Source organism: Notothenia coriiceps, unplaced genomic scaffold (genome assembly GCF_000735185.1).
Source record: "Notothenia coriiceps isolate Sejong01 unplaced genomic scaffold, NC01 NC01_scaffold00010979, whole genome shotgun sequence".
Taxonomy (NCBI): domain Eukaryota; kingdom Metazoa; phylum Chordata; class Actinopteri; order Perciformes; family Nototheniidae; genus Notothenia; species Notothenia coriiceps.
Window position 1 is genome coordinate 342 of NW_011343680.1, and position 11,027 is coordinate 11,368.

Below are 11,027 nucleotides of genomic sequence, written 5' to 3' on the forward strand. Positions count from 1 at the left end.
CCTCCATTATCGCTCCTCGCTCCTCAATCCTCGATCCTCCGGCAGAAATAAGAGCCATGGGACGGTACTCAAGATGGCGCAGACAAATCAACTTCCGGTGAGACCGAGGACCGAGGAAATGAAAATAGTCGACCTGAGACAGGGCCTGTGCATTTGAATATTTGAGTTGCACTTAAGGATTTGTAGGAACACACATGTGAATCATGTGAATGTCATCGTTTTTTTGACAGTTTAGCATAGACCACAATTTACTGAAGGGTTGGTTCTGAATATTTCATATACTTACTCATACTTCATATGAAAGTTGGATGGACCTTCTCAAGTAACTCACAATTACCTGAATGTCATCTGTGAAATAGGAGCCCAGCAGCTCATTTCACCCCTGTTTTTCCAGAACTGTTTGATTTATTGATATGCTATTGCATGCTGTGTGCAGTTCCTGTGTTGCTGGTAAAGAAATGTAAATGAACCTTATCATTAGTCAGTTTAAAGGAATATTCTAAGCTGAAAGCAAAGGCAGTGATGTTCTCATTAAGCTGTCGGTGTGTGAAGGAAGCGTGAATACAGCCTTGACCCTGGACTGAGTGAAAGCTGTCTGATGCACCTTCTCATTCATTTCAACACCTTGCTATACAGCTTTATTTGACTGTTTGTAGATGTGACATTATCTTCCACATGTTGCTGCCATCTGAAGATGGAATATTTGAGTTGCACTAAAGGATGTGTAGGAACACCTAATGCAACTCATTCTCACACATGTGAATGTAATGATTTTTGGTTCAGTTATGGAGCTGTAGGGCTTCGAACACACACTGCGGACATGGATACATTTATAGTTCATTTGGGTATTTTGATGGGACTTGACTATGCAAAAATATTAACTATTGCCAGCTTAAACAAAAATGTATTTGATAAAAATGTAAGTATTAAAAAAGCAGCACAAGTTATCTGTGGACAAATTGACCAGTCAACTGTTTCATGTTGGTCAATATGGTATATTGTATGGACTTTGCATTTGAATATTTATTTCACAACATACACAATGAAATTCAAAGTTGCAAAAGATCAAATATGACCCAGAATGTTGGGAAGATGAATACAATAGTTGGATGTCATGACATTACATATCAGTCATTTAGGCTGGCAGCATTTGTGCAAAAGATAAACGTCAAGTAAAGGCAGATAAAGTCAAAGATCGGATGGTTGAATGGAAAGTATTTTTATATCAGGGAATGCTACATTTAATGAATACAATCAGCAAAAGATTTGATATACATGTGAATATATCTGCACATCCTTATTGTTAGAAGTTTTAATCTTTATGGTTTTGATTGTAAGTCGTTTTGGGCAAAAGTATGTGTCTTATTGAACTGCAGCTTCTTGTTGTTGCTATTCATTTGGCATGTTTAAAACAGATCACTGCCTCACAGGTGGAAACATACTTTGTGTCTATTTGAATGAGATTATCTTCCCATGAATAACTCATTGGGTTTGCTGAGCAGCAGGTCAGGGACACTCTCCGGACGGCACAACGTGAAGCTCTTAAGCACTGTCTGTAAGGAACCGATAAACATGCTTCGCACCAGTTCATCATCTGCTTCTCTCTTCGTATCAAAGTCAAAGATGGACAGAAAAATGGAGGACAGTCCGAGTACATTTGCATAACGTTCACATTTATTTGGTTTCAAGTTCTAACACATTCTAATCATGCTTTTAACACGTAATGGATCACATTCTTCACAGGTAGTTAAAGTAACAATAGCAGACAAGAGATTTCTGAAGAGAAAAGCATTTCAATGTCTGTTCACAGGTGATGACGGTTCGTAAATCTCTTTCTTCCCTGAGATATGTCACGATTGTTCTTGACTTCTCCCAGGCTCTCTCCTCGTGTGCTGCTGTCCCGCTGGACCCAAGCGGGGCAGGGGGCTCAGACCTGACAGCAGGGTCTGAACAGAGGAGCTTTGGAGCGCATGGTCATAGTAAGAGCTCTGATAGTATGCAGCAACTAAATGCTTGTTGTTGAACATTATTAATGTCATGACTTCGTATCGAAACATTAAACAATGACAAGATCTTTCTGTAACCGAGTGCTGCAGAGCTCCTCTTCTCAGGTTTCTGACAGTGCTGACGTGGGGGGGCTGGACATGTGGCTTTGCCGAACTGGCTTGTTATAGGACAGCTGGATGATGGGTCCTCCCTGACCTCAGCAGTGGAATAAATGGATTAACATAATGTACTTGTTTGTTGGGCTGTTGTTGAATTCAGCTCTTACCCTATTTACTTTCATTCATCAAGACTGGGTTTTTCCTTCACTGTGGAGGCATGTGAGACACACTTTCTTCATGAATGCAAGGTAACAGGGGGCGGGTCATTGACAGAGACTGTCATTTTAGGGTTGAAGTATGCCTTTAACGTGCTCCTTTACAACCTGCATCTTATCTTTGCAAAAATGCAAATATGACCCAGAATGTTGGGGAGATTATTACAATAGTTGGGTGTCATGACGTTAAACATCAGTAATTTAAGCTTGCAGCATTTGTTCAAAAGCCATCCATGTCCAACCCCAGAGATAAGACGGTTATCTGTAGTCCCGTGCGAGGCGTGTAAACGCGATGGATGATCCAGCACTAGCTGCATTGACCGAGTCTGATATGAAACAGCTAGCACTCCATGTTTTTCTTACCAATGAACAATCATGGAGCACAGAGGGATAACAGCCATTCACAGGGTAACAAGGCGTTTTCGGAAAAAGTCAACACACAAAATAAAGCACTGGTTACTGCAACAAGAATGCATTATGCCATGCTTCATCAGAACACTGACATTGTCATTCTTTCATCATTGGTATTGGACTTACGATTAACAGGGCTAAAGTGAAATAAAGATGACGCTAATTTGACATGAAATTAATGAAAAAAGAGAGGAGAGGTAGAGGATGAGAGACAGCCAGAGGTCAGAGGAGATAAAGCTGCTGACAGCAGGCGAGTCTGAGGTAGAGAGGATTATGAGGCAACATGTTTACACATTTAAAAAAAATAAAGATTAAGAAAACAGGTATCAGAGCGTTTCATTCATCTGAGAGGTCACTGTTTGGAAAAAAGCGACAGTAATAATAGAACATTGGTGCAATGAAACCAATAAATAAGACAACAAACGCATCTATTTGAAAGTAAGCAACATGATGACAAATAAAGAGGTAGTTTCAGTACATAAATTGAAAATGACATATCCCTTGACTGCAAAAAAAAATACAGAAAATAAAAAAGAACACTTCTTCAGCACGTGTTTCAAAATATGACAGGTAGGAAGTCACAGCTGTGGCAGTAAGGTATTTGTGTTGAGCAGTTTGATATTTGCTGCTACATTAAAGAAAGACCCCCCTTCATATTCTCTTCCACTGTCAGATCTCAGCACTCTGATGTTCAGCATTCCTACAGTTACTTTGAGATGAAGTGACTTTGTTGTTGACCACCCTGCTACAGAGTGAAGCCACAGTAGGTGGACTGATGAAGTCCGTGCAAAGTGGCAGCAGAGACAGCTCTCTCAGTCTGACACCAACACCTGATATTTATTTCAACTTTTGAAACTAAACTGAAGCCGTTTTCCCAACAGTGGAGGAGGATGTCTGGGGGAGCTGGTTCTGTTTTGAAGATACATCGCATCGCACAGACTTTCCTTTACATAAAGAAAATATCCCTGAGATTATGTGGTTTTTAGGTTCAGTTCAACAAAAGACATGGACACTCAAATACTTTCTCACTTACCAGCAGTTTAACCTGGCGGTTAGATTTGGAGGTTTTGGCCTGTCAGTTTCTGCTTCCAGCCCAAAACAAGCTCAATTCCATACACCATCCATTTGTAGAGAAGATGGCAGGCCAAACTAAACCTGAACTACAGATGAAAACATATTGAATGCTTTGTGTCATTTAGGTGAAATGACCCTTTAACCTCAGAAGCCTGTGTGATGCATGATGCACATTTGACTAAATAGTGAGATAAAATATTGTCCACGTCTTAGCTGCTCTTAGAATCATGGTGGTAGAACATTAGTGTAATTTAATTCAAGTTTGGAACCACAGATGGCTCCAAAGCATCACTTTTGCATTGTAAAATGATTCAAAATACATAAGATGTCAAGTCCATGTGAGACATGGCTCACATCGCCTGTATATCACCTTTTCATAAAATACGGTGGACAAAGGAATGAGTTACTAGAAATCATGTCCAAAAAAAGTTAAGCATTCTTTCAAAGTTTAGAAAATGACAAGGGCTGTCTTCACTGCCCTGTCCACACAAAAGACAATGAATATGTGAAAAACAACAAAAATCCAAAACTTTAACATCATAACTAAAAAGGAACATGACACTGTATAAAAATCAAAAGATGAGAAGGGGCTGACAGGATGAAGATGCAGCGCTGCAGGAGGGACCTCTCTGTCCATCACCCACACCCAGAGGAAAACTCCCCCTGCAGGTCTAATCTTCAAACTGCATCCACTGAATGAAGGAGGGGGAAACACTTTTCTACTTAGGACCTACAATGTCCTGGAACCTACATCTACTACAATTACATCAGCATGGTCACTGAGGAACTCCCGAATGCAATACATAACACTAACTTTACCCTGTTTAGATTCAGGTCTGCAGGGACCTGAGAGAGGAACATGGCATGGCAGGCATGGACCAGGGTTAAAGGTCAAGGTCTCCGAACCCCACCGTCGTGTGCAAAAAAAGAGAGATGCAAAGATGCATTTCAAATTGTTCGTCCGTCATGAAATGGCAAAGAACCCGAGGAGTCAAGAAGATGCCTCAGGCGGCTTGAAATTATCATCTCATACTTAAAAAATAAAAGACCATTTCCTATATGGCTTAAACGATGTGCATATCTGTCACAGAGGGTATGCAAGCCAGAGGAAAGTCACTTCAACTCTGAACCTCGACCCCAGTGAGACACTGCCAGAAGTTGCATCCTTTAAACTGATCATCTGCAAACTTTTATACGACAATTCATTAAGAAATGTGGGTTATTGGTCTTTTGGCCAACCTTAGCCAATAAACAATCGGACCTGAAGCTCAGCTCCACACGTTCTAGGGCTTCTTGGATCTGGATCCGGTCCAACTTTAACTGATTCTGGTCTTGGGTCTGTGCAAAACTTTGATTGGACCTGACAAGACCCGAAAACAGTCCAAGTTCCTCTAAAACTGCCCAATGAGACTTTTGAACGGACCAGTGGTTTTCAATCTGGGTTTGAAGCTGGATGAGCTAACAGAAGCTAGCATTCTACGCAAAATGTTTGTTGTCACTTCCATTCTGGTTCTAGTAGGTCAGGTTGACTTACTTGACCCATGAAGATCTCTACCTGTTCAAAACACCAAGCATTGGCTCTCTGAACTTTGCTTTGTTCTGAATAATTAGTCAAATCCAAGATTTCACAAACTTCCCCTTTAACCCAACAGAGAACCCTAAATAGTTTGTCGAGGCTACAATGCATGAAGTTCCTTGCACTGAAGGGAGCAGACGGGAAACAAGCCGTCTGAAAGAATCAGAGGGAAATACAATCTCATCACATCTGCTCTATGCATATATGTGTGCACAAAAATCTGTGCATGTTTAGCAGCATTTAGAATGAAATCCGGCAAAACACTCGTCTGCCCAGCAAGGGGTCTCCCCTCTGACACAGATTGATTCATTTCTTATCCTGATCCTTCATTGATAAGACTTTTTTTTTGTGGAGCTATTAGCCCCCAACCCATCAGTGGGGAAAAAAGCATTGCATAACACTTTGGTCAAAAAGGGGAAAAGATACAACTAAAAACAGCAAACCTAACTACAATCCCCTTCCCCACAATAAAGCCTTACATCCCCAGTCTATGATTGTAAAAAATACCCGTATGCTCCTTTTTTCAATAAAGATACCGCAGATCCAACTGTCACCTTAACCCATGGAATGTTAAACTGACACGACCGCCTCCCATGGAGCAGGATGACTGAGTCCATGCAGATAGAAGCTCAACTTTTGCATTTTCAGTGAAGCTAAACACTGGTTCAATCTTTGATTATGCAGCTCCCGTGGACACTCCGTATCTGATTGGGGGAATTGGTTTTTGACCAGGGAACTCTTCATCTAACAGAAAGAAAAGGTACCTGAACATAGCAACAACATTTCCCTGAGTTATTCTCAAACACTCGTCACATATGTTTATCCGCCTCCGTCTGAATAAAATAAACTCTTTTAAAGTCTAGCTCTAACAATAGCAACACTGACACATTGAGCAAACTGGATACACACTTGTAAACTCCAAAGACCAATGCATCTACGAGCATTTGTTTTGTACAGAAGCATGTGCACAGTGTAAATCAGCATACATTCAGCTCTGTCGAGTAATAAATATAGAAAGAAAAAAGTTACAAAAAACAAACTAGTTGCTTGTCACATTCACAAGAGGGGAGACCAGTCCCTCGCCTCGGAGGGTCGGGGGGGGTCTAGTTTCCGGAGGAGGCGGTACCGCAGGGTGGGGGGACGCTCCTCTAGCTGCTCAGGCTGGATTTGCAGGAGTGCAAGACTGCTTTGAACAGGAGGGGGAGCTGCTCCAGGGGGACGTTCACCAGCTTCCCTGCAAACAACAGAGGGTCAGCCTCACGGACAACAGAGGGTCAGTCTCACGGACAACAGAGGTTCAGCCTCACGGACCACAGAGGGTCAGCCTCACGGACCACAGAGGGTCAGCCTCACGGACCACAGAGGGTCAGCCTCACGGACCACAGAGCAGAGACGGCATACTGTTTTCACCAATTTAAAGATATCAACATTTAGTGCATCGTTTGAATGACCAGGTGCTGTTTGAATAGGTCCCAAAGCCAACACATGTTCAGCCTGTTAGCTAACACTCCCTCAGATGCAGGGACACAGAATGGATGAGGTTTTGAAGTGAGGACGTGGGAGACCCCTGTGCCAGTATAATCTCCAAACCGTGTGGTGGGGGAGGTCACTGTGCAATATACCCTTGTGCAATTCAAGCAGTATTTATTTTCAGTCAATTTATTTACAATAGGCAAATAACATGTGCTAGTTTAGCCATTTATTGACTTTGTAATATGCAAGTGTATTATCTTCACTGTATGTGTACTATACTTCTGCTGCTGGAGTACACTTCCTCATTGTGGGACAAATAAAGGAATCACATTGTGACTCCTTTGGCAGTGATGGGTGAGCAGGATCATTCCTTTGGTCATCACATCTGACAGTTCCATAACACAGAGTTACAGCCTGGTCGTTCTTTTCATCCTGTTTTTCATTTCAATGTTTTTTCGGTTTTCTCTTTTTAAAAACAAAACGGTTTGGAGCTTATACTGGCCCAGGGTTCTCAATGTAATTAGCTTTATAAGCATGACCATAATGACAATGTATTGCCAGAGTTTTGTACAATTGCAACATCTATACAAAAATATACATTTGGAATGTTCCGTTAAGTTCATAAACATTTTCAACAGTTGCAAGAACAACACAGAACAATCACAAAACGTTAGTTATTGATTATTGTGCATGAACATTCTGATAGTCACTTCATACAATATATGAATAAGAAAACAATAATACATAAAAAAGTGTGAGATGTGTATCTGGTGCAGAAGGTCATTCTGATTCTCTCAGGTCATCTCCCACTACTCATCCAGGACACGCTAGATAACGGGCTGGTCTGCACCTAATGATGTGTTGGGATTGGCCAGGTGATATTCAGATGTACCAGATCATTCAAATTATGCAATTTAGTAAACGCTCATGTCAACTCTTAAGCAAAACACCATAACAAAAATGTATTGCTTTTAAATGATGAACATAAATCCTTTAAATGTAACTATTTGGCCTCTACGTGGCGCATTGAGGTCTTCCAGTCCACCATATTAGAGTTAAGGACTATAGAAGCACTGAAGATCTATCCAGCTCTCAGGAGCCTCACCTGCGATGCAGCGGATCTCCGGGAGACACATCATGATCTCAGGGAAGCGTTTGGGCTGGTGCGGGTACTTGTACTCCGTGTAGTCCTGACACACGTACCAGTAGCGCTTGTTGAGCTGCTCCAGCTGCGAGGTGTTGGACAGTCCTCGGATATCTGCGGATAAAAAGGTGAGGTCAGCTTCAATTTATTTAGAGGTTTCTACCTCTTTTATTTATTTAAAACTTTTATTAGCTACATTTCCTCTTTAACCTTCGTTATAACTATTACAACGTTTTATTATTATTTTACAGGTTTTTATATTTTACTGTATCTTTTCATTTTGTCTTATGTCTTCCTTCATTTTTCTGATGGGTCATTATTTAGTGAATGGTATTATCATACCTTTTACCCCCTTGTCTCCCAAACTGTTCAAATGTGATATGATGTTGCCATGCTGCATGTTTCCAGAAAGGTCTGTCTGATCTGAGGGGGGTTTCTTCTTCTCTCTTTTAATGTGTAATCTGTGCTATGTTGTTAAAGCACCTTGAACTGCCTGCTGTAAGAAAAGTGCTACATAGTTAAAGCTTTATTGTTATTAAAGCTTTATGTTGGGAGTACTGTTAGGGTTAATAAAAGCTTGAACTCTGTCAAATCAGATTGTTACCTTGGTTGAGGAAGTTGATGGCTTTCATGCAGGCATACTCCTCATTACTGATCTTCAGCTGGTGGAATTTGCGGAAGAGATAAATCAACCTCTCCATCACCTCCATCCCGTCCTCGCTGAATCTGAGAAGTCACACACAGACCGGCTCATTATGCTGGGAATACGTAGCGGTGAGGAACATTGATATCAAGATGCTTAGGGTGTGTCCCTCTGGATGAGGAAGATAGACTGGGTTTTAGTAGGATACATGTATAGAATAACCATATCATTCACAATTTAATCCACTGCCAAAACTTTTTGAATCCCTCAAACCCCATTATCTTAAACTTTATGCTCCAATGAACACGGAAAAAATAAGGGAGGGAATACGTCAAATCTACTGAAAGTGCTTAATAAACATCTTGCTAATCCCACAGCTATTGAAAGGAGTTAGAAAAGGTTCACAAAGTGTAATTCCACTCATCAAAGCCCAATGCCCTGTCTCTCTGCCTCTCACAAACGTGTCTCTGTAAATCAGATATTCCCTCCTAAACTACAGGCGAGTCGACTGCAGCCGCAGAGAAGCACCGTATATTAGTAGAGTGTGTGTCATGAGGTCAGATCATTCTGGTGTGATTTACACAGATCCAAACCCCCACTCATCCTTTTCTGCCCGGCGTGGGACATGCATGTATTTCACATGTTAGACGGTGCTAGCCACAGCTCTGTCCTGAGGAGGCCCCCTGTTCCTGGACCACTCCACTGGCCCTCAGCCAACTACAATACTTTCCCTGCCGTGATAAGGGAGACATCAAACGCCTGGAGATACTCATAAAGAGGGGAAACTCGCCTTTCACAGGACTGCTTTTTATTATTATCTTTCATCCACCTTTCTTACGAGTGAAATATTGGCTCCCAGAGGCTACATCTAGCATCTCTGTTGTGTTATGGTGCAATAGCCACCACAGGCAGGAGACCTGACTCCCTTTACGGAGATATTACCAACACCTATGAATTAGGGACATTGGTTCAGTTACTTGTCAATATGTTACTGCATGATGGATTTAAAGTTGGCATCATTTGATCAAAATAAGTTATTTTTCATGCAAAAGTAGCAAAGAATATGTTTTGAGCCTATGAAGCTTTTCTGCTTGTATCATTTAAAAATGAATACCTTGGTGTTATAGACTGACAAGACATTTAAAAGACACCACCTTGGAATTTGAGATTTAAATGTTACTTTTAAAAATGGCTTTAAAAGGGTAAACAGTAACTTTGTCCACTATTATACTGTGTTGGTTATCACACTCATTCAAACCATAATAACTGGGCTGTCTCCTTTGTGGCAGAGTTATGAGACCTGAGTTTATAGAACATCTATCCACATCTTCCTGCCACTCACCCCTGCAGCTCGTCGTCAGACGGCGTGTACTTGGCGGTGACGTCGGCCAGGTCTCCAAAGATCTGTGCGCTGTAGATGGTGAGGCAGGAGAGCAGGATGAGCTCCTGCCAGGTGGAGCTCAGCAGGCAGGTGTAGTCCTCTATGGAGAGCTCGCAGAAGAACGGCAGCTTCTTGATCCAGGAGATCTGGCGGAAGAGCAGCTCGTCTGCCAGGCGGCACAGCAGCGCGAACAGCTCCACCTGGGTCACTTTGTACCTGTCAGACACAAGAGGGCGGTTAAGAACTCAGCAAGAAAATTCAAAATACTGGTTTGTTGTGGAAAATAGATCCTAGTGGCCCAAGTTTCAGGTGTGGGCCATATTCCATTAGACTATTTGCTGAAGGCCATTTCCAAATGGACGACGGGCCGTGGTTTGGAGAACCCTGCTCTAACATGATGCAGGGCATATTGTAAGTCACCACACTAACAACACGTTCTGGATTCCCTGATCTGTGTTGCATTGTAGTGAGGGGGCGAGAATATGATTGGTTGCGTCTGCGTTGACTCACCCGTCTTCTATGAGCATGGGGGTTGCCAGGGGGGCCAGGTCTTCAGCGGCCACCAGCTGCAGCACCAGGGGGTGGGACTGGGGGTAGAGGCTGCGGGGCTGGGGGGCCAGCAGGCCCGACTGAGCGGCGTAGCTGAACAGGTGGGGCAGAAGCTGGTAGTGTGTGGACATGGAGTTGTTGATGTACTGGTCTCTGAGGGCCGCCGTGTAGCCGTTCATCTCCACAGAGCGGCTGGATGCACACAAAGGTCAGAGGTCGGACACACTTGAAAGGAATAATCGTACATTTTGTGAAATAGCCTTTACCATCCTTCCCAGAGATTGATATGTTTAATCACCCCTGTTTGTGCTAATTCACGTTAAGAGACCTTTTATATCTCCGTACATTTCAAGCATTAGTGTTGGGATATCAGATGGATTTATCGGCAGTTGGTTTTTATTTTTAACTTCTACTTCGTTTATCTAATGGTCTGCTTCCCTAGAGCAAGAGCACATG

General features: G+C 42.3%; 1 protein-coding gene across 1 annotated transcript; it reads right to left on the minus strand.

The window, feature by feature from the left end:
- Positions 1-1,530: 1,530 nt before the first annotated feature.
- LOC104946381 (nuclear receptor subfamily 6 group A member 1-A) lies at positions 1,531-10,771 on the minus strand (the record flags this gene model as incomplete). Its single annotated transcript, XM_010772206.1, has 5 exons — positions 1,531-6,615; positions 7,960-8,112; positions 8,603-8,724; positions 9,984-10,238; positions 10,533-10,771. Coding segments are annotated over 5 exons (855 nt in total), but the record flags the coding sequence as incomplete, so codon positions are not given.
- Between the last annotated feature and the right edge of the window lie 256 nt (positions 10,772-11,027).